Source organism: Grus americana, chromosome 13, assembly GCF_028858705.1.
Source record: "Grus americana isolate bGruAme1 chromosome 13, bGruAme1.mat, whole genome shotgun sequence".
Taxonomy (NCBI): Eukaryota; Metazoa; Chordata; class Aves; order Gruiformes; family Gruidae; genus Grus; species Grus americana.
The window spans coordinates 2,094,362-2,118,422 of record NC_072864.1 but is presented as its reverse complement, the minus strand read 5'-3'; the positions used below and the strand labels follow the sequence as shown (position 1 = coordinate 2,118,422).

The 24,061-nt window shown below is 56.6% G+C and overlaps 1 protein-coding gene across 1 annotated transcript in view; it reads left to right on the top strand.

Annotated features, from left to right (window-relative positions):
- Positions 1-18,030, top strand: part of ZNF469 (zinc finger protein 469) — a 69,269-nt gene extending 51,239 nt beyond the window's left edge. Inside the window, exon 5 of the mRNA XM_054840825.1 lies at positions 3,439-18,030. Within this exon, the coding sequence (XP_054696800.1) occupies positions 3,628-16,416 (12,789 nt within the window). The 5' untranslated portion in view covers positions 3,439-3,627 and the 3' untranslated portion in view covers positions 16,417-18,030. The remainder of the gene's footprint in view (positions 1-3,438) is intronic.
- The last annotated feature ends 6,031 nt before the right edge of the window (positions 18,031-24,061 follow it).

The window sequence follows — 24,061 nt, the reverse complement described above, 5'->3', positions numbered from 1 at the left end:
GTCATGCGAGGGAGAGGCCGAGCCGAACGCTGAACCCGGCTCTCCCAAGTCCCCCAGCGAGGCCATCGCTCCGCTCCCCGCCACGGGGAAGGAGATTTTTCCTTCCGCTTGGGGCGATGCTCGGCTGAGCCCGGGCAGGAGCTGGGCAGTGGGGCTGAACTTGCCTCCCCCGCCGTTTCAGCCCTTTCTTCGTGCTTTGCTTCAGCAGCTGGTGGGGTTTTCTTGTTGGGTGTTGGGTTGGTTTTTTTTTTTTTTTTTTTTGCTGTTCAACAACCGTTTTGTTGCCTTGCCGCTGTTTCCTCCAGAGCGGGGGGAGATGCTTCACCTGCTGATGCCCTGCCCGCAGTGGGGACGTGGTGGTCCCCTCTGCCTTCATGGTGTGGTCCCCATACGGTGTCCTGGCTGAGATGCAAAGTGTCAGCATCCTGCTGGTGGGACCCACAGCTCTCTCAGGGCTGGCGGTGACGCAGTACCCTGGGACGTGCGTGCCCGGACAGCCCCGCAGGGAAGTGCTGAGGTGCTCGGGGAGCACGGGCAGCCCCGGGGGACCCTCGGCTCTGTCCCTCGAGCACAGCTGGTTTTTGGGGTGCAAGGAGTGGAGCCGCTTGGCTCCGGGTGCCGGAGAGCCGGGGTGGTGAATCACAACCCGTCTGGCACGTTGGGGCTCCCGGCAGGATGGGACCTGCCCCACGGAGCGGCAGGCTGGGCTCTGCCTTACCAGCCAGGCTCCTGCCGGCACTGCTGGGCTTGTCCCTGTGTCCCCGAGCCACAGCGGGGCTGCAGGAGGCTGTGGGTGACCCCAGTGTCGGCTCCAGGGACGGGAGAAAGGGCTGAGCACCCGGCAGGGCACACGATTGCAGGTGGGGAGAGCTCTCCCTGCCGCCAGGCAGCCTGTTGATAAATATTGCATGCTTTTTTGTAAAGCGTAACCTTCCTTTGCTCCCGTCACATCCCTTCCCACCTCCTCTTCCAGTAGCTGAAACATAAAAACCCAAGAAGTGATGCCAGCAGTAACCCAAAGAGGAGCCCGGTCCCAGGGACAGGCTAAGGAGCAGGCCGAGAGCCCAGGGGGGAAAAAAAAAAAAAAAAAATTGTCCCTATTTTCATTTTATTGTGGGTTTCTCATCCCGCAAGGGGCAAGCTATGGTTGGGCTGGATCCACAAACCCTCCGGTGATGGATGCAGGCAGCTGCCTGGGGAATATCACTTTAAATCAACACGCCCAGCCCTCCTTATCGAACGCCCCATCGGGAGCAGCACCGGCTGAGCCTCACCGAGAGGCCCCAGATTTCTGCGCCGTGCAGCTCCCAGGGCTGCCGTGCCATCACACCCCACCACTGGGTTTGCAGACGGTGATGCACCGTGGCCGCAGCCAGCGGGACGGACCCCCTCGCAGGGACAGGGGACCCCCAAGCCCCTGGTGGAGACAAGCAGCTGGGTTTTGGGGAACAAAGCCCTAATTTACACCTTGGATAGCCTCATGCGCCGTCTATCACTTGCATGGGATAAATTCGTGCCCATCTCCTGCCCAGGCTCTGCCGCCGTCGCCGGGCATCCCAGCACGGCACATGGATCCCCTTCATCAGCGGGACAGTCCCGCGTGCCACCGGCTCTGCTTGCCCCATCCCCATCGCTCTGCCAGTGCAGGGAGCACAGCGTTTGTTTCTCCTGGCGCTCAGCACTAATGCACCAGCAAACTCCAGCCCTTGCCGTGCAAATCCTGCAGCTTTTCGGATACACAAACAAGCCTTTCCTTAAGGGGGGGGAAAAAAAAAAAAAAAAAAAAAGGGGCTCCTTTATGTGGCTGAAAGAGCACGACTGTGATAATGTAGCAAGCGCTGGCCTTGGGTATTTTATCTTGGCAAGGAGCCTTTGCAAATTTAAACAGCAGCAAACAGGCTTCGCAGTTGTGGCTGGAAGCGGCATAAGTGGTGCATTGTTTTGCAAGCAAAACCCTTGCGTGCCAAAGGGCCGCGTGTGAGCTTTGGCCGGTGCGCGGGGGGCAAGCACGATAGGGTTCGGCCATATCAGCCCGGGATTCATTTCACTTAGTGAGGTGTGAAATTGTGGAGGAATTCGAGCCCAGCAGCTCAAATCAGAGAGGGGACCCCAGGGAGCCCCCCCTGAGCTGCCTTCGCCTCCCTGCAAGGGCTCGCAGCATCTTTGCAGATGGAGCAGTGGGGATGCAGCCGTGCCTCTGCTATCTATCTATCTATCTATATATATATTCATCATAATATTACTGCGTATGTGCTGTAGCAGCGTCGCGGAGCACTGGGTGCTCACCCCGGCCGCTGTGTGCGTGCAAAGCACCAACCGTGAACTGAGAGACGACCCGTGCACACTGCAGAGACCCCAGCGAGATGCAGGTCATTCCCCTGCGCTTGCAGAAATTCTCATTTTCTGCTCAGAGCGCTGCTGGGCAGGGATGGCGAGGCTGTGCGGTGCGGGGTGGACCCCGAATGGGGTTGGGGAGTTGTAAGAATTGCGCCCAAGAGAAGACTAATAAGCTGAATTTCATGGTTATTTGCAGCCAGGTCACCCCCTCGCCAGCTCCCAGCAGCATCGAGCCTTTGCCCCCTGCAGCAGACAGTAAAGAGGCGTTTCTAGCGAGGGAGGAGAAAGAAACCCTTTCTGTTTCCAACGGACTTTTAACAAGAGACTCTTTAAAAAAGGGGTTTACTCTGCTTTTTAATATAGCCTGTGTCTGGGGCTAAAATCCTGGTGGTACCTTTTAAAAGGCTGGACTTGATTTGTGCTTCGTGTCTAATGCCCTGAGGTCCCGTATTGTAAAATCAGCCGGTAAATTCGGGACTTGGTTTTTATTCTTTCACCTACTTAACAGCACCTAAAATTGCGAGGGCACTTTGTGGGTTAAAGGCGGGGGCAGCAGAAGCTCAAGTCCTTTCTCCGGGGGTTTCAGAGCAATGGTTTGGTGGAGGGGCGGCGAGGTCGAAAGGATGCGCTGGGAGGGGGGGATCGAGGTGGAGCAAAAGCCCTTTGCTGCACAGCCCAACCCTCCGGCCGTGGGAGCAGGAACACAGGGACACAGGGATATGGGGACACGGGGATATGGGGACACGGGGACACGTCCCTGCCCAGGACGCCTCTCCCGACAGCCCTTCCCGCTAATCCGTAGGTGGAGCTCTTCTGTCATCTTTTTCTGCTTATGTTGCTGAGAAGTAACCCAGAAATAGCTTCCCCGGGAGGGAAAAAGTGCCTCCCTCAGCAGTTTTGCCAAAGGTGAAATGCTCCGAGCACCCTTTGAAGAACCAAAAGCTGGAGGGCTTCGCCCCGGTGCTGCTCGCGGTGGGGGGGGGGGGGGTTGCGCTGTCTCTTCCTCCATCCCCCTCCCCACTGCAGCACCAAGAAAAGGGACCAAAATGTCTCCCCTCCCTCCCGCTGACAGCCGCCCTTTCTCTCTTTTCTCCTCTCCAGGTCTGAAACGATGCGGCAGAGCCCCGCCGGCGCTCGGGACCCCACGCCACCCCGGCCCCGGGGAGCCACTGCCCCTCTCACCGCCCCGGTGCCCATCAGCGGAGGACCATGCCCGTGACGGAGGGACGGCAGCTCGCAGCGGGACGGGAAAACGGGGCTTTCTAGCCTTTACCCCCCCACCTCGGTATCATGACTGGAGAGACCCAGCATGCTTACACCATCGGCGATACTGAGGCCGGCCGCAAAGACCCCGACAAGGACTTTGGCTTTGAAGGCTGCGGGGAGAAGGATGGGAAGGCGCTCGGCGGGGAGGGCACGTCCCCTTTCCCCGGCCCCAAGGACAAGGAGCCCCACAGCCAGCGGGAAGCCGTGATCCGGCCGCAGCAAGCGGGGAAGATCGACTTCAAGTCCCTCCACCACAAACCCAAGTTCGGCAATGACGGCACCTGGGGAGAGGTCAAGGGCAGCCCCCAGTCCCCCCCCGGCAAGGGTCGAGCCCGCGAGCGCAGCCGGCGCTCGGGGAAGGGTGAGCGGGGCAACCATCAGCTTTACCGGCTCAGCATCGCCGGCGCCCGGCCGAACCCCACCATCGGCATCGCCTACCCCCAGCAGAAGGTGACCCCCCCGAAGAAGCCAGAGGCAAATCACGGCCCCGTAGCCGGCAGCTACCGCTTCCACGTGCCCAGCATCCCCCAGCGCGAGGCCGAGCTCCAGCAAGAAGACATCGGCTTCGGCCGCTGCTTCCCCGATGCCGCCGCCAGCCGTACCTCCGCCAACTATACCTCACAGCCTGCTCCCCGCCACGGCCCCAAAGGGCAGCCCCCCGCCACCGGCATCCCCCTCAAGAGCCCCGGCACCAATGGGCAGCTACATTATTTAGAGTTTCAGGCGAATGGGGCTGACTCCTGGCCTTCCCCGGAGAAGAGTTTTGCTGGTGCTAGCTACGGGATCCCGGTGCAGAAGCCCGGCTCTTTCCCCGAGGGTGGCAAAGCCGGTGCCCACAGTCTGGGGGCTTTGCCGTGCCAATACCCCTTCCAGCTGCTGCACGACTCGGGGAAGGAGCCATACCGCAGCGATGCGGGGAGCCAGGAGTACCTGGACGTGGGGCTCGCCGCCGGCCAGCTTGCTCACGGCGCCTTCGCCTTCCACTCATCCTCCAGAGAGTGGCACGAGGAGGCACTGAGCGGCGGCTCCTACGAGACCGTGTCCCCTGAGGGCAGGCTCTATGGCTTGCCGCCGCCGCCGCCGTTCCTGCACCCGCCGCCGGCCCCACACCACGGCCCGTTGCCGTGCTGCAAGGGCAGGAGCGAGCATCCCGTCGACCCCAATGGTGCTCTCCCGTCATCTGGTGCTATCGACCAAAACCCAAGCACTTTCCAAGAAAACCAAGCTGTTTTTCCGTCTAGTTTACACTCGCCTAGTATGCCAAAGCCAGTCGGTAAGAGGCAAGCCTCAGCGAAAGACAGTGTCCCCAGCCCGCGGCTGCTGGTCCAGAGCAGCCCTCTGAGAAGGAACATGCCACCGAACTCTCTCTCCCAAGTGCACTTTCAGAGCAAAGCCTATTGCAGTTCCCCCGCGGGCAGCACCAGCGCAGGATCCGTGCCTTTCGAGACAAGCATTCCCACTACGGCACCCACCCACCCCAGGCTTGTGCAAGCTTGGGAAGGTGCCGCTAAGGCGTTTTCTCCCATGGACCAGAATTCAGCACCTTATTCAAACCCTGTTGGAAACCAGTTCTCATTTGAGTGCCAGTCTGGCCCCGAGCAGAGGCAGCACAGGCAGAAAAATTCCAGGATGCCTTGGCAGCAAATACACATCACTTCTGCAATGCCCGGTCAAAACAGGCTAGAGCTGTCGAGACAGATCACCAGCCAGAAGCTCCCCTTCCCCCTGGGCACGTCGGAGTGGCAGGGGAGCGGGAAAGCCCAGAAAGGGCCCTCCCTAAATAACTCTCCAGGCTATCATGGCAAAAAGCTCTTGTCAGGAGAGAGCCTCGGCGTCCAGAGGGGAGACCCCAACTCGACGGGCGCTTTCTCTTTCGAAAGTGGGAAGGAGCCGGGGTCTCCTGCCTGCGATTCGAGAAGCAAAGCCCTTTTCTACGGCATGGGTCAAGCAGGTCCTCCTCCTCCCTCCAGGAGCTCGTCGGGCTCAGCGCTGGTCCTACCGCCGTCAGCCTTGGTGGCTGCCTCCCCTTGCGAGTCCCCGCTGCCGTCCCCTGTCCCCAACCCCACCTGCGGCAGCACCTGCTCGTCACTCTCCCCCATGTCCAGCAGCCCACTCAACCCCAGCTTTGAAGACAGCCAGATGTCCGGAGCGCTGACCCCCTCTCCCTTCTTCCAGCACCCCTGCCATCCCAAGGACGGCAACAAAACTTTCCACCCCTCCGATGTCCTGAGCTCCAGCTCACTTCATTACCACCCCACAGACTCGGTCAAGTCCTTCCACTTCCCTCCTGACGCCCTGAAAGATGACAACCTCCTGAAATGCGCCCCAGCAAGCCCCTTCCACAAACCCAGCGTGGATGTGGCCAAAGGATGCTCGGATGGGCTGGATGGGGAGCAGCCACCGCCGCCATACTCCTCCCATCACTTGCTGGCCAACTCACTCAGCAGCGCCAGCCTGGATCAGTTGGACGTGCTCCTGACCTGCAAGCAGTGTGACCAGAACTACAGCAACCTCTCCTCCTTCCTGCAGCACCGCCAGTTCTGCGCCTCCCATCCCGCTCCCCAGGGAGAGGGCAAGGATGCTCCCCGGGCAGCCGAGGGGCGGAAAGCCCTCCCCCAGGAGCCCCACAAGCCCCCCAGCCTGGGGCTCTCTCCGGACCCCCAGGCGCATTTGTTGGCGTTAAACAAGAGCGATGACTTCTTGCTGGATGGGGAAAGCAAAAGCGAGGGCAAGGAAGATGCTCTGAAGGGTGGCCTCTTCAACGGCCTCGCCGCCAGCTCCCTGCCGCTCACCGCCTCGGACCTGGACATCGACGACGCCAAGCTGGACAGCCTGATCACCGAAGCCCTCAACGGCCTGGGGTACCAGTCAGATAACCCGGAGATCGACAGCAGCTTCATAGACGTGTTTGCTGACGAGGAGCTGACTGGCATGAAGGCGGCCAGCGGTGGGGTGTCCCACAAGGTGAAGGAAGCCCTGGCCTCGGAGAGCAAATCGAAGCAGGCAGCAGCAGAGGAGAAGGCAACGGGCCAGCCCAAGGCCGGTAATTCTTATGAGGATGGCCACCCAGGTGAGGAGCAGGCGAAGAGAGGATCAGGAAAGCATCACCTTCATAAAGGGAGGGCGGCACGGAGGTTGGCAGCCCAGGAGACAGATCACGGGGCAGCGGGAGTGGAGAGGATGGCCAAGCTGCAGGTGGGCAGGAAGAACAGCATCCCACCAGCCACCACCTCCTCCAAGTCCACCTCCGGCCAAAAGCATCCCAGGAAGCTCAGCCAGGAGCCTCCGACGAAGAGCGACGTGGGGCCAGACGTTGCCACCAAGAGCTCCAAGCCACCCCGGTTTTCCATGAAGGAGATGAAGAAGCGGAAGCCCCGAAGCGGGACGTGGAGCAAGGAGCTCATTCACAAGATTGTGCAGCAGAAGAACAAGCTCCACAAACTGCAGGTGAAGAGCAGCAAGCAGGCACAGTTCCCCCAGGTCGCTGAGAGGCTGATGCCGGCTGCCAAGGAGGGCAGGTTTCGGGAGTATGACTATGTCTCTGACTCAGATAATGATGGAGCAGAGTGTAGCAAGCTCCGGGGACGGAAAAAGCAAGGCACGGGATTCATTGGGAGGACCAAGCACAGCTTTAGCAAGAAACGCACAGGAAAAAGTGAGAGAGCCAAGGAGAAAGATCCAGTCTGGAACTACAGCCGGAAAAGGGACAGTCAGAAAGGGGAGGCACAGGAGCATGGGGGTGTCCCAAGCCAGGAGGATGGCAAGAAAGAGGATTGTGCCACCAGAGTCCGAAGACGGAGCAGCCAGTCATCTACCGGCAGCAACCACAGCGATGGCGTGCCCAGCGAGATGGGCACCAGCCTGCCCCGCGCTGATGGGGCCGGCTCGGGCAGCGAGCAGGGAGGCATGCAGAGGAGAAGGCGCTCGGGCAGCCCCACACGTGTGCCAAGGATACCGCTCAGCCTTGCCGAGGATGGGAACCCAAAGAAAAGCCCGAAGAGCAAAGAGGACTTTCCCAGGGGGAGCAGGCGGTTTGGCTCAGCCAAACCTTTGGTAGCAGGCTCCAGGACCCGTCCGAGTACTCAACCAGAAGTTGCTGTGATGGACTGTGCAAAGGAGGAGCCGTTTCCAGAGCCCCAGGACAGGCAGCCGCCCAGCGTGGCCGCCTCGGGCAGGAGCCCCGTCAGGGTCTCCTGTAAGGAGGGGGCAGAAGAGCCCAAAGGAGCAGCGAAGCGCACGGGTGAGGCGGGAGAACCCACCCTGGAGGCTCAGGACTCACCCGAGCTGACCATGGTCAACCAGAAGCATCAGTTTGCTCCTTTTGCAGGCGACGCGATGAAGTACCATGCAGAAGAGCTAATTGCTCCATCCCACAGCGGTAATGAAGCTAGTCCTGGCAATGTGAGTGCTGCCTACTCGGAAGCGGGCATCAAATACTTGAAGGCACATGGGCTCTGTGACGGTCAGAAGGATTATGCCACGCCGGTCGCCCCGTACGGAGGAGATGCAGTGGGGATGATGCTCACTGCCAAGGCGCCCAATCCATACGTCAACAGCGACAACGCGTTTTTTGATCCCAAAGGCCTTCCTGGTCACTACGATGACAACCTCTTCTCAAAGCCCCCAGCCTTGGGCTCCTCGCACATGGATGACATGTACTTATGCCGGGATGACATCAACGCCGGCTCCTTCGAGCAGAAGCATGCCAGCATCTCCCCTTACGCCGCAGAAACGCCGCAGGGCAAGGTCTCCTCCCCTCTCAGCTTCGATTCCTCTTCAATATTTGGAGAGCTTCCCGTCACTGAGTTTGATCCGCCGCTGTACGAGAGCGTTTCTGCGAGCAAGGATGGTTATGTGACAACGTTCACCTGTCCTGGCAATCCCCCCAGCAAGCCGCTGCCATTTGAGCAACCGTATCCGCCGTTCATGCCGGAGAAAGACTGGTCCCTTATGGAGGAGGTGGCTCCGATGCTGCCAGAAGACATGACTCAGTTCCACAGCCTTTCAGTGGAGAAGCCACTAGCCAAGAAATTCCCCGAGGAAGGACCTGTCCCCACCAGCCAACTCTCCCTGCCACTGCCGGACAGGATAACAGATTATAACGTGACTTTTATGAACAACATATCAGATGACGAGCTGGAGATCAAGCGATTGGTCACAGAGCTGGAAAGTCAACTGCAAACCAGCAAGCTGGATAACGAGGCATCCGTTGCCCTTCAGAAACCCGAGCAACACGTTGCTGCCCATCTGCGAGGACAGGCGGCCGAGCAATTCCCACCATTGCCAGGTGAGCAAGAAACGGGCCATGAGAAAGGACTGTTTTTGGCAGATGAGCTGGGCAGTTCAAGCCTCTGCATCAGGGAGAGGTTGGGAGGAGAGAAGCCGGCCATCACGAGCACCCGTGGGGACTATGAGAGACCCAGGGAGCCCTGGCCCTGCCCTGTGGAGCTGGGCTCGCTGGAGGTACGGATGTGCACGCCAGCCCCGCTCACCGCGGACCGTTTCTGCTCCAAAGACAGCGGCGAGCAGCTCCAGGAAACTGTGGGTGCTGAGGAAAGCGACCTCGGAAAGATGGAAAATGGGTCTTCCTCCAAAAGTCTACCTGGCTCGTGCACGCCAGACCAAACAGAGGCTCCCGTCTACGCCGACCCCATGACAAAAAGCCCTTCTGTTGTCACCAACTCCATGTTCCCCAAGACCCTGGAGGCAGCAGAAGTGTCCAAAGATCCCCTGCCGTCCCTGCCATGCCAGCACGGTGCCGAGAGCTTCTCTTTGCCAGGGAAAGCAGATGAAAGCTTCACTGATGCTGCAGAGCTGGAGAACTTTGATGCCCATCTTCCAAACCGTAAACCTGAATTTGGCTTTCAGCAGGGTCCCACCCCAGCCTTGGATCTCACCTTTTCACCTCACATCAAAGAGGTCTCAGATACAGAAGAAAGACCCTTAAGCAAGCCTGAGTCACCCAAAATGGTGAAAAGCACCGTGGACTTCAAAGGGGATGGTGGTGGGTCTGCGTTGATGGAAGAAATGGAGGAGAGGAAGAGCCCCACCACCCATCCAGCCCCTGGACCCAGCGACAAAGCCATCAAGCAAAAAGTACTGCTGTTCGAGATGCTGAGTCTGCCCAAGGAGAGCAGCTGCAGCTCCCAAGAGACGTTGGCATCCCAGGAGACAGCTGCCAACCCACTGCAGCAGCTCCAACTCTTCGTTGCCCGAACAGTGAAGAGCAATGAGGAAGAGCTGTTGATGCCGTGCTTCCCCATGCTGCTTGCTCCCAGCCACCCCTCTACCACCGCTCGTGTCCAGCCAGAGCAGAAAGAGGAGAGCAGCGGTGCCTTGGAAGGGGAAAATCGGACATACTGCCCTGCCCAAGGGGAGGGGAATGTCCCCATTGGAGGCAACGTGGAGAATATTGCTGCCCCAGCAAAAGAGGCTGCGCTTTTCTCTGGTGGACGTGAGCAGCTGGAGTCATTCGGTGCCATGGGCTCTTACCATGCAAAACAATCCATGTTTGCAAAGCCAGAGCTGCAAAATAATGTAATGGAGCTGCAGCACTTAGCAAATGAACATGCAGAGCCGAATGACATTAATATCCGTGCAGATGGTGTTTCCCAAGAGCATAATGACCTCTCGCCACTCAAAAACACAGCGGTGACCCCACTGCCAGGGCAAGGGAAGAAAGCTGATCAGCTCGTGGAAGAACAGGAGCAAGATAAAAACAAAGCAACCTTGGCATTTAAAAAACATGAGCAATCCCATTTAAGCTGTAGTTTGCTCGAGAAAGAAACGCTGGGCAGCGCAGCAGCAGAGAGGCTGGAAAGGAATCAGGTGGGGCAGGAGGCACAGCCCCTGCACAGTGCTCCCACAAGTCCCACCAGCCCCCCCGGTCCCTCCAAGGAGGATCTCTACCAGAATCACCCCTTGGTGCCAGAGATGAAAGCCAGCGCAGTCAGTGCAAAGGTTCCCAGAGAAGGAAATGGCAAGAAGTCGTCCCCCAATGGCCGTCATTACATGGGCGAATCTCCAGCCAGCTTGCCCTTGCCGACCAATTTTTCTCACCCCAAATGCTTGCAAAGCGGTGGGGCCGAGGGAGGAGAGGTCTCTGGCTTCAGCACTCAGGTCTCAGATGAGAAGAAATATGGCACGTCCCTGCTTAACGCGTCGAGTTCATTCATCATGAAGAGCTGTCCTCCTGAGGCCAACAGCCATCGCATCCATCATCCCACCGTGGGCCCAGTAGAGCAAGGGACGTGGAAAAGGGCACCCACCTTCCCTCCCTCGCTGCATCACTGCAGGGCTGCACCAATGGAGGTGGTTGAGGGTGGTCAACATCACCTCCCTGATGGTGTTTTGGGCAACTACGGCTCACCTGAAAGAGAAGGGACGGTGAGACCCTGTGCTCTGCTGCACGCTGATGGTCTGGTGAGCTCTGCCTTGGAGATGAATGGTCCCCAGAAACCACATGGGAAGGACTGCTCTCTTCCCTGCTCACCACCTTTCAACCAAAAGGGTGTTGGGAAAGAGGTACCTGAAAGCAGCGGTGCGGTGCTGTCAAGCTCGCATTTTCAAGAAACCCAAGCAGGCACTGTCACAGATATGGTCGTTAACTCCATTCCTTCAGAAACCCAAGATTATCCAACCCAGCCCACAGCAGATCTTCTGCCGATCAGAGAAAGAGAGGTAAACCTCGATCAAGAGAACAAGCTTGAAAACTGCTCTGATGATGGAAATAAGCATCAAAGTGAACCAGAGGCTTTGTCCAATGGTTTTGTTGTTCAACAGGTGCCAGCTGCTGTCAGTAGAGGTGTTACATGGATTGGAGATCTTGGTCCTGCTGAATTAAATGGCCATGAGTTTTCAGAGGCAGCAGAGGTGAGACTTGGTCTTTCCAAAACCACAGAGAGTGGAGGAAAGAGTTTAAGAGGGGAGAAACCCAAAAGCCCTGGGGCTGGAGAAGCTGGGAGTTGTGTGTTAAGCAATGTGGGCCAAGGAGAGGGCAACACGTGCAAGAGTACTCCAAACCGTTCCCAAAATGAACTTCACAAAGAGAAGAAGCCAAATGGGCTCCCGGTGACCTGTGACATTTGTTCAGCTTCTTTCCGGTCCAAGCCTGGCCTGACCAGGCACAAAGCTGTCAAGCACCAGGTGAAGAACAGTGGCGTACCACAGCCCAGCAAGACTCCCAGGTCCACTTTGATTCCTGCAGACAAGACATCAAAAGCAGCCCAAAAGGTGCCCAGGAGGAGCCCGAAGACTTCGGTCAAAGAGAAAACCTGCAGCTCACAGATGCCAACCACCAATGTTGACCACATCCCCAAGAAAATATGCCCAGACCTGGAGAAAGAGCCCAGCACGCAGATGCAAGAAGTGGTCAGCAGAGTGCTCAGTGACCTCAGCGTCATCTCCTTCGAGATGTCCCAGGAGCTGCACCGCACAAGTGTTCTGCAGAGGGAGATGAAGACAAAGGGACCACGCTCAGAGACAAGGGGAGCAGGTGAAGTGGCGGCTGGGAAGCTGGACCCAGGACGGCAAGCCAAGAAGGGAGAAAAGGGCAGAAGGAGCCAAACCAAAGATCCTGGAGAGGTGAACAGTAATTCTGAAAAGAAGCTGAACAGGAAAGTGAGACGAAGGAAAGCAAAGGTATTTCCCAGCAGAAATGAGCCCGATGGTCTGTGTGAGCTGGAGAAAAATGCAGGTCCTCCCCCTGCTGTCCTCAGCTCCAGCCTGCCCAGGATCATGGAGGGCTTGCGTGAGCCAGGTGGTTGCATCTCCACAGAGGAACAAAATAGGTCTGACTCATCCCAGCACTCTCAAAAAGCTAAACAGTCCCCTTGTGCAGCTGAGCTCGCAGAGGACCTGGGTGACAGGATGGTGTCTTCAAAGGAGACAGCCAGCAAGGAGTCAGTAACAGGCACAGTCACCTGTCCCAGGGAGGTGGAAGATCCAAAGGGAGTGGAAGACACACAGGCTTGCAAAACGTGGGTTAGCGGGTTTGTGAAGCAAGTGGAGAAGGGATTGGGCAAGGTAGGCAAAGAGCAGCATCGTGGTGCTGATGGCGCGGAGAAGATGGATGCAGAGACAGGAGACAGTCCTGCAGCAGGTAGCAGCACTGGGAACCAGAATGGTGCTCCAGAGGGTCCCATGGCTCCTGCTGAAGAAAGTCTGCCGCTGGAGACGTGTGATTCAGAAACCACCCAAAAGGCTCCTGGACAAGGCGCTCTGCAGACTGCGCCGGGTACCAGCCCTCCTCCTGCAGAGCCAAAGCAATGGGCGAAGTCAGACATGCCACTGGGCAGAGACCACGGCATGGAGAGCGCAGCCATCTCAGACCTCCAGAGCTTGTTTGATGATGACTCCACGTTCTCCCAGCTGTTCCCCCGCGATGACCAGTTCATCCGGAGAAAGTGCACACGGGTCTATGGGAAGCGCAGCAAGAAACCCAAGCCCGTCAACGAGGTCAACCTCCGTCCAGCAGGTGCCATCGACCTCTTCACAATCCGATTAGCTTCTGACCTCAATGAAACCAGCTCTTTCTGTGTCACCAGGGAGGACCCTTGCGAATATGAAACCATCTCTGTCGATGATGCCTTAATGCTAAACATGTGTCACGGCAGCAAGGCGAAGAGCGGAGATGCTGCTCCCAGCGGATCTAAAAGCATTGCACTGAGGTTGGACTGCGAGAAGACTGACCAAGGGAAGGAGGACATTGACCTGGAAGACAACATGCTAACCTTCTTGTGCCAAAACAGCCAAGTGGACAACGTCCCCAGCTTGAACATCTGGGGGAGCCTGGAGAAGGAGGGAGAAAGCCTCTCTGCTGAGGACATGTTTGAGCCTTTAATGGACCTTGAGGATGAGCACTCACTCAGAGAAGCAAGCTCTGAGCTCCCCGACCTGGCGGAGGAGCCCTACAATGGCAAGGCTAACGAAGATTCAGACTCTCCCGAATTTCATACCATCGACATCGAGATGCTGAACGCAAAGCTGAAAATGAGAGACATGTGCTTCTTCGGCCCTTGCGAAGATCTTCCTGGCCATGAGGAGGACAATGCTGTGAGTTTCAAGCCCAAGCCAGGCCAGCACAGCAAGCACAGAAGTAAGCTAGAAGATGGGAAGCTGGGGAAAAACCGCAATGAGATAACCATCAAGGCGAAAGACAAGCAGTACAAATGCAAAGTCTGCTTCCAGTGGTTCCTGACGTTAGGGGAGCTGGACTTCCACAAGCTCTCCCATAACCCTTCCCCTCCACCTACCTGCTACATGTGTGTCCAGCGCAAATTCAGCTCCCGGGAGCAGCTGAGGGACCATCTGAAGGAGAAGCATGCCAAAAACAAAGCCGGTCTGTGGGCTTGCGGGATGTGCCTAAAGGAGATCTCCGACGTCTGGATGTACAACGAGCATCTCCGGGAGCATGCCACCCAGTTTGCTCGCAAGGGGCAAGCACAGAAGTCCGTGATGGGCCTGCCAGCCTGCTTCGGTGAGGACAACGCCGCTGTCACCCACTTCCTCAACACCATCATGTATCGGAAGTCCAGCAGGTCGTCCCGGCACGCCGACCCCAGCAGCAAGCATGCGGTTAGCAGAGAGAGCAAGAGCCCCAAGGAGCTGCCCCTCGAGCAGGAGGCCAAGGTGATGAAAGACCCCTTGGAAGGCAACGTCAAGGTGAAACCACCAGCACCCAGCTCCTCTAAAGCATCCGCCAGTTCATCTCCAGAGCATACGGCAAAAAGCGAAGGGACCTCGAAATCTGTCCCCATGCACCCAGACTGCAAGGATCCTTCCAGGGACTGTCATCACTGTGGCAAACAGTTTCCCAAACCCTTCAAGCTCCAGCGGCACTTAGTCGTGCACAGTTTACAGAAGATTTACTTGTGCCACAAGTGTCCGATGTTCTACCAGGAGACCAAAGAGCTTCGAAACCACCTCAGCCAGGAGCACGGGATAGTTGAGGAGCAGGAGATCAAGCACACCACCCTGTACGCCTGTGAGCTCTGCGCAGATGTCATGCACGTTATCAAGAAGTCCTTCATCTGCAGCATGTGCAACTACACCTTCTCCAAGAAAGAGCAGTATGATCGGCACATGGAGAAGCACCTGGCGGGAAGCAACAAGACTTTCAAATTCAGAGGGGTCATGAGGCCTGGCGTTGCCTCCAGGGAGGGCAGGGAGAAGGTAAAAGAAGACGGCTCTCTCCGGGAGGGCATGCCACCGAGCAAGAAGAGGAAGGTTGCTCACCACAGCAGCTCACTCCCATGCGGCTCACCTGTCCACCTGGACCACACTAGTGACCTTCAGCTGGTAGAGGCTGCCAGCCCCAGCCTGCAGGCTCCCCCTGACTCCTTCCCTACAGCACCTGGTGACCCGGGAGCGCCCCAACCCTCCGTGAAGACAGAAGACCTGGTGGGTGACTTCTCCGACCTCCTGGCAGAGATGGAGAAATCCCAGTTTGACACCCTGCCTCCACCACCCTGCCTCTCCCCATCTTTGCCGCCGGCAGCGGCGAGCAGCCCAGAGTTTGGCCATATCACTGCCCTGTCTATCGAGGAGCTGGAGAAAGGAGCGTTTGATGGGAAACCACTTCCTTTCTTGGACTCACCCGAGTTTACCATTGACCTTGCTGGCTTGGCTTGTAACCAGGCCACAGACCAAAAACTTTCTCCTCCACACCTCACTGAGAAACGTGGCTACGCCGATAGCCATAAAAGAACAAGCATAGGCAACAAAGATGAGTATATAGTGTGTGTGCTGGAAAATCCCAATGCAGCCACCGATGCTGTGGATGGGATTCCATTTCTCCAGCTCGCCAAGAAGGTCTCAGAACTTCCTTCCCCACAGGCAGAGATTCCATCGGCCAAGGAGACCCACAGGACACTGTGGGGCAACCCCAGTGCCAGCGATGCCTCTTCTTGGGAAGGTGCATCTAAGACCACATCTCCGGAGGCTGCCCACCACCCCCTGCCCCTGAAGGACAAGACAGGTTCACCCACGCTGAACAGGGCTGCCAAAGATTCGGTCCCGCAGAAGAAGACCACGGGTAGCCAGCCCAGCAGCGAGGCTGCTCCTGGCACGGACAGTCCCGGCGGCAGCGCTGAGGAGGGTCAGCAGCCCATCTCAGGGAGGGAGAAAGCCATGCCCGAGGCCAAGGACAGCAGTGCTAATGCCAAGGACCAAGGCATCAACCCAAGCAAATCCACCGGCCACCAGCCCAGAGGCGAGGCGGCCAGCAACGCCGTGAGACACGGGCACGTGGAGCCGAGCAAAGCCGCCGGCAAGCTTCACCCCAAGAGGCGGAAAGAGCACAAGTCCTTGAGCCACCGGAGCAGCTCCGGCTCCCGAGAGAACATGGAAGGAGATGGGAAAAAGAAAAAAGCCCGAACGCCGTGCCCAGGGAGGAGCGACAGCACCAGCGAGCTCAAACGCGCTGGCTGGAGCAACGCCGAAGCATCTGCCCTCTCCCCCGGGAGGAGGGAGACGCACTGCAACAAAGTGGTACCCAAGCCCAAAACGGGCACCCACCTGAAGAAGATGGTCCTGGACACTTACAATCAGAAGAAGGGAGAGCTCCGTCACGCCAACGGGGACCTGAAACGCAGGAAGGCCATTCTGGGGAAGAGCCTCCATCAAGTGTTGGCCAAGGGGCCGGCACCGTCCCCGCGCGGTTCCTTGCACAGCCCGCGTGCCGCCCGGGGTGCCAAGCCGGCCGGCTCGGCCAGCTACCGCACCGCCGAGTCCCAGAACAACCTGCTAAGCCAACTCTTTGGGCAAAAATTAACTAGCTTTAAAATTCCTTTAAGAAGAGATACTTCAGAGTAATTTATGGAAGTGACTTATGATGATCCTCAGCTGCTTTCATGGGGTTTGCAAGGGAAAAATTATCAAAGCATTAAATTCGTTTGTGTAGCATGATTTCTCTGTCTAGCTTAAATGAACTTGCACTGCAGCCTCTGTGAAATAGTTTGCTTTGTGTCTACTAATCTACTTTAATTCACCTGATTTATCATGCAAATGCTAGAACTTTGATGTTGCTGATGATTTTCATGAACTGAAATTGTAATCGCTTTGGGCAGACTGAATCGTCGAGAGCAATTGCTTTATTGCAGAAGTGCTGAGGTTATAAGGATACTTGCAAATCTCAGACCCTTTTGAGACTGTGTCTGTGTTATCTTTGTACAAAGTACTTGAAGAGATGAACTTCATTCCATAGACGTCTTATTCATAAGGTGCAGTACACTGTAGAAAGCAAATTTTCTTTTTTAAAGATTTTGCACAAATAATCCCGTACAATTCATCTAATTGGGAGTTGGCCTAAGAGATGATACAATTAAAAAAAAAAAAAAAAAAGGGAAAAAAATTAAATTAAGAATCGAGTGTCCTATATTTTGACAGCCATCCCTATGAATTTGTTTCTACATCGTCAAGAGAATAACGAACCGGCTCTGGGGCTGCCGGGGCTGTCGGAGCCCTTCAGAGGATGCTGCCACTCTTTGACCACTGTAGACGATGTAACCGGAGGAGAGCCGCCACCGCGAGCAAACTGCACCTTGACACTTGTGACAAACTCTGATTTTTTTTAGGGGTTTTATTATTTTTTTGTGCGTGCGTGCGTGTGTGTGTGTGCGTGTTTTCTTTTCGTTTGTGGCGGGGAGGTTTTTGGTGGGTTTTTTTTTTTTTTTTTTTGCGCAATGTCAAAACTGTGCCAATTTACCACACCGAACCGGCACCGTCCGAGTGCCCTCAACGGTATCACTTCTAAACTATCTTACTGTATTGAGTTAGTGGCTATATAGGTATCCGCTTTTTACTATGCAGTTACTGGTGCTATTCTTCTTTTGTAATGTGAATACAGACTTCCTTGATTGAAAAACAAAAGGGAACCATTAGGAAGAAGCCGTTACCTGTAAAAGAAAAGGAAGCAGGAAAAAAAAAAAAGAAAAAAAAAAATCTTTAAAAATCCAACTTTAGGGGAAAAAAAAAAATCCTGTATGCTGGTACTCCATAGTGTCGAAAAGGTTACGTCACGTTAAACGAGCACGTTATACAACCGAACTTTTGAACCGGAAAGAAATCTCAGGTGCAAACGAGGACATAGAAGATAACTAAATATTATTGAAATACTCCCAAGTCAAGGAGGTGAAGTAATGCACTGATGTGATATGAACAGTCAGAGTACTTTGCGTCTGTCCTGCAATTATTTTTTGTTTTGTTTTAGATTTAAAAGGAAAAAAAAGAGGCTTTATTCTGTTAATATGTATCTTTACAATTCTTTGTATTGTATAAAAATATTGTAGGTAATTTACCTTGGGTGCAATGTGTTCTGTCAAAAGTTTTTATTTTGATATTTTGTCAGAGAAGCAGAGAGAGAGCAGGAAACGCCGTTTTATGATGTTGTATGTGTGCTTTTAAAGTGCCTCTTTAATATTGTTAAATAAAGTATGAGATGAAAATATGGGGTGGTACTGTAAAATCATACATAATTAATCTTTTCAAATATATTCCAATATTTTCACAGAAATTCCCTGTCTGTGTGATGTTTGTGGGATGATCCTCCCTGGCTGTGTCCCGTGCCCCGCGGTCCCCTCCTCCCGCGCACATCTCTAACCAAACGGTGATAATTTCTAATTGACAGTTGGACGCTCTGTACGCCGTCCTGGTGTCCTCTGTAAAGTGGCTGCGGGAGGACGTTGGTGCCGCTGCCATCATCTTGCAGTCATTTGCAAAGGACCGGAGCTTCTTGGTGGTGAGGATGCTCATACATCTCCACTTCCCCACTGCATCTTGCCCAAGTGCTACTCATGGCATGAGTGTCTTGTCCCGGGGGTTGGAAAAAAAGCCCAACGTGATGGTGATAGTGATGGCCCAGTTTGGTCATCACCAATTGGTGACGGTGATGGCCCAGTGTGGTCATCACCAGTTGGTGATGGCGATGTTGATGGCCCAGTTTGGTCATCACCAATTGATGATGGTGATGGTGATGGTCCAGTTTGATCATCACCAGCTGATGATGGTGATGGCCCAGTTTGGCCATCGCCAGTTGGTGATGGCAATGTTGATGGCCCAGTTTGGTCATCACCAATTGATGACGGTGACGGCCCAGTTTGGCCATCGCCAGTTGGTAATGGCGATGTTGATGGCCCAGTTTGATCATCACCAGCTGATGATGCTGATGGCCCAGTTTGGCCATCACCAATTTGTCCTCAAGCTGACCTCTGCCAAGACAGCGCTGAGGTCTGAAGGTAGGAGGCTGACACAAAGCCGGGCATATTATATTCTTTAATTACTGTTGCAATCATAACATTTAAACGCTGTCAATGAGAGATAGCTCCTAACCGCAGGCTAGAATCCTTGCCACTTGGGGCTTGTAACTAAAACTGCAGGATTAATTTGATTAATTGATAGAATTATTTTCCAAACTACTCTTTTGTTTATGGAGGCTTAAAATGCTTGCCGCCTGCACCCTCCTGGTGTGTTGCAGAGTGGAGATAAAGTGGCTGAAAATAATTAGTATGGCTTAATTTAGGGAAAAAAATAACCTCAAAAGAATTTTGCAGAAAATTTAAGGCAGCACATTTTACTTTGTTTTGGCAGGAAATATTATGGAGCTGGAAATGGGATTTTTATGTTTTCCTCCCACTGTATTTCACCAGGGCTGCAAACCTACAGGGCAGAGGAGTATTTCATGCCTGGTTGTTACTGTAGCTCTCCCGCACCTCCAGATTCAGAACCCCGGGCACCTGGCAATGAAGTTCCCCGGAGCCACGGGGTTTGCTGCAGGGGAGGGGACGCGTCCCGGGGCCCTGGGCAGGGTGCGGGGACACCGACCTAGAGCAGCACCCACGTCCCCACGGGCCACGAGCAGCGCTCGCCTCGGTACCGCTCCCTCCCGAACGCTGCTCCCCACGGAGATGCCAGCATCATCCCTGCAGCTCTGAAGGCTGAAATATTTAATTCTTCCCCTTCCCCTCTAAGTGAAAGGGGCTTTTTTTTCCCCCATCCTCTCCCCCCTGCTCTCACCCACATCCCCCTCCTGCAGTCCCAGAGCCCACTGAGCAGGCGACCCCCCCATCCATCAGCTCCCTAAAGCCCCCAGGTTTGCAGAGTCCTGCGTTATCCAGCAGCGCTTGACACTTGGAAGATTGCAGGAGGCCCCCGTCATCGTAATTCCAGCCAGGAAAGCAAAGCCGGGCGGCTTCTCCCGGCTGCACATTAACTCGCTGCTCAGCGGGTGCCAGCGGCACGGGGCGGGGGGGGCACCCAGGGGACCCAGCACGTGTGGGGGTCCCAGGGCTGCACCCCGCCGGGATGCATGGTGGGTTTGCAGCATCCTCAGCCCCAATCCACACCCTTCCTGGATGGGGACGACCCTGCAGCTGGCCCGGGGGGGGGGTGTTGCAGTGTGCCTGGGTCTGAACGGAGGGTGCCTGGCATTGCACAGAGTCCCTGTGGGGATTTCTCGTCTTCTTGCCACCTTCCCAAATTTTCCACAAGCTGCTGTTTGCTCTTCAAGCCCCCCCAAATCCAGCTAGCCTTTCTTCTCAGCCACACGCCCAAGTTTCTGAGCCAGAGGTGCTTTAAGCCTCTCTGTAAAGCCCAGAGGATAACGGGATCCACCATGGTTGTCACGCTGCTTGCAGGGGCTAAAGATTTATATATATTTTTTGTTGCTCTTGAGTCAAATCTGGCCATTCTTTGCACAGCAGGAATTTAAACCCCAGCTCCCACGTTCCCCTGGCCGTACGTGCGTGACGGGGACCACGCGCTGCCTCAGGCTCCTGCATCCCTGATGATGAATTGCCTTCAGGCGGGGAAACCCCGAGCCTGGGCGGCTGTGGGGTGCAGGGACGGCAGCTTTGGGGGAGCCAAGGGGATAACACAGGAGCAGCGCACCCACCATCCCACCAGCAGTGATGCCCCTCGAGCTGCAGCCCAGCTTCGGGCTGGGGGGGATCAGCCCTTTTCTGAGTTAGAGCATCGTCCCTATAGCAGGAGATCAACAGGGAGGGGGAAAATAAGCACTGAGCAATCCCAGCCTTGAATTTGGGGCATGGGGGCTGCTCATCCGCACGTTCCCACCGGGTTTTGGTAGCATCCAGCGTCATTCTGCATCATGCGTTTTAATCCAAAAACCTTTGTGCTGCTGCCACGGCTCCCAGGAGCCCCAAATCCTGCAGCAGCATCTCTGCACAGGACATGCCCAAGCCGTGCCTAAGCCGCGCCCAAGCCGTGCCCAAGCCGTGCCCAAGCCATGCCTAAGCCGTGCCCAAGCTGTGCCCAAGCCATGCCCAAGCCGTGCCTAAGCCGCGCCCAAGCCGTGCCCAAGCCGCAGAGGGTTCCGGGCTGCAGGCAGCTGCCTGGGGCTGAGCTGCAGGCAGGTGACAAGTGGCACCCGGGGCCAGGTTCTCCTGCCGGTAGGTGGCAGGGCCCCTCTGCAGTGCACCCAGCACCCAGCCCGGCGGGTCCTGGCCTGCCCGCAGGCAGGGAAACCGAGGTGCCATCCCTCCCTCTTGGGATAAAAGGGAAAAAAAAAAAAACCAACCCTAAAACTTGAGGTTTTGCAGCTGGAAATAGCTGTTTCTGCAGCCCTGGAGGAGCCCTGCCAGGGGACGGTGCCACCGGCTGGGGCAGCCCGTCATCCCGTGGGCACCCAGACCCCCTCGGGGTGCTCAGTGCAGCACCCAGCATCGCCACCACCAGACCCTCGCCCGTGAAATATGGCCGAGGCAGCGCCTTAGCTTTTCCCATTTACATTCCTCCGCCGACACCTCCTCTCCCTGCGTCTCTAATAATATCACCCCAGATTAATTGGCACTAATACAAATGTACACAGCTCCATAAAAAGATGTCACCTCGCTCACAATGGGGGAAACGGCTGCTTGCGCATTATCTCTGCTCTGCAGGCGTGTAATTCACTCCTCGGGAAAACACGCTATTTATTCTGTTACCCTATAACAATCTCTCTGCAAACACAACGGGATTGGGGGGGGGGGGGGGCAGAAAAACACCCAGCCATGCCGCTGTCACCGGCACCGTGTCGGTTGTCCCCACGCAGGGGCACCCACGGGTGTCCCACACACACACACACACACACACACACACGGCGGGGTGGGATGCGCGGGGTGATGGGACGGGGAGATGCGGGACTCGGGTGACGTCCCCACGCAGGGGATGCGGCCCTTGGCCCCGGCATTGTTTGATGGGGCTGCAAATTCTCAGGCCTGTGGGGGGGGGGGGGGCGGATCTAAGAGGCTTTGGGATGGTGCCAAAAAGCTAATTAAAAGGACACTGGCAAGGAATGTGCAAGGGGAAGGACTGCAACCTGTTTCCTCCCCGCAGCTGGGCTCCCCTCCCGGGGCAGGGCTGCATGCCCGTGTCCCGCACCCGCCAGCTCGGTCGAGGCTTTTTTTGGCTTCTTACAGCAGGGGTGAGATGCAGCCCCCCCCCAAGGGGGTGACAGCAACCGGGGTGTGTCCCCTCAGCCCCTCGAGGGATGCTGTCACTGTGTTTTTCTAGCACAAAGAGCCGGGAATAGCCAACATCCCCCTGCTCTCTTCTGGGGAGGGGAAATTTGGGCACCCTCTTTGTGCCCGCTCACCCCCAGCCTCCCAGGTCCTTGCAATTATCGGTGCTGCATTTAATTAAATGGTTTGTCTAATTGTCTCAGCGTAAGCGACATGCCAGGTAAATGACACAAGTGCTGTGATGCCATGGATGTGCCGGAGGAGCCGGCTGGGTCTGCAGCACTGCACTGGCCCCCAACCCCAAAACAGCCCGCAGCCGCGCCGGAGGGGGGACAGGTAGGATGGAGACCCCCCCGAAAGCAGCAGAGCCTCCTTGGGCCGGACCCTGCAAAGCCGTCGCGGGCAGGAGCTGGATGTCATCGCGCACGTGAGTGGCGGCGGGGAAGGGACAGGCTCTGGAAGCAGAGCTGCCTGCCCTGGGCTGTGACGGTCTCCAGGAAGGCTGCGATTCGGGGCCAAACAAGGTGAAAAATGCCATCGGGATCATTCTGAGGGGCGGGCGGCCAAGCGTGGGGAGAGCAAAGCCTTGTCCTCGGCAGCATCTCCGTCCCTCAATGTTTTTTTTTTTCTCCCCTGGAACTCTTCTTAATTCCTAACTTAATTTCTTTTGACATCCTCATTGCCGGCTTGACCTCTTTACTGGAATCATGTGCTGCTTAAAACTCATTATCCCACCATTGGAACAGGAAGTTAATTAAAAAAACCCTTTAAAAAAAGAAAAAGAGAGGAGAAAAAAAAAAAAAGAAGAAGAAGAAGAAAAGCGCACCCCATGTCCAGGGATGGATGGAGAGGGGACATGGCCAAGCTGCTGTGCCACGCCATGCCGGGCTGTGCCATGCCATGCCGGGCCGTGCCATGCCATGTCCCCACAGCCCACCAGACCCCTGCTTCCCCACTGATCCAAAAATTGCATCACTAATTGGGGAGCACCGGCCGTCACCACCAGCAAACCCCCTGCCCCGAGCCAAGACTGGCCGCGGCCGAGAGCCGGCTTTGGCAGAAATAGTTATTTTTGACAGCAGCAATATTCCCGTCATGAAGCCAAATATAAGCAGCTTCTGTTTACCCCACAACTAGCCCCAAAATTGCCGCGGCCAGGACCAGCTCACGTAGCTCGCATAGCTGGGATGATGCTGAGGGGGACCCAGCACCCCTATGCCATCCCCAGTGTGCCCTGGGGTGTCCCCCCCACCCCATGCCGGGGTGATGGTGACCATGGAAGCCACAGGTGGGACCTTTTGGACCATCCATCTACAAACGAGCGGATTTTAAGAGGGGTTTGGGATGCCAAAGAGAGGCCCTGGGGACCCCATAGAAAGGTTGGGGGGGGGGGGGCCCACGGGAGGGTCTGAGGGTCCCAAAGGGCAGGTTGGGACCCCAATGGGGGGGGAACTGTGGTCCCAGAAGGGGGGGATTGGTGGCCCCGCAGGACTTTGGGACCTTCCGGAGGGGGGCATGAGGGTGCAAAGGGTGATTGGGACCCCCAAAGGGAGGGTTGGGGACCCCAAAGGGGGGCTGGAGAACCCCAGAGGGGGTGTTGGAGTCCCAAGGCAGAGGGGCCTGTGGACCCCAAGGAGGGGTTGGGGTCCCAAAGGAGGGGGTGGGAGACCCCAAGGGGGCGCTGGGGCCATGCAAGAGGGGTCGGGGACCCCGAAGAGGGGTGGGACCCCAAAGGGGTGGGGGTCAGGGTGCCCAAAGCAGGGGGTTGGGGGCCTCACGCTGGGGACACCGGGGAGGCTTTGGGGATCCCAAACGGGACGGCCACCGAGCCCCCCGCACGGATCGGGCCCTCCGGGGGGCACCGCCCCCTCCCCGCCCCGCCCCCGCCGCCGTCTCCACGCCCCGCCCCCTCCACGCCCCGCCCCGCGCCGCCGCGGCGGCCGGCTACGCCATCCGGTGGGCGGGGCCGTCGGGGAGGAGGGGGGCGGTGGCCTATGGGCGGC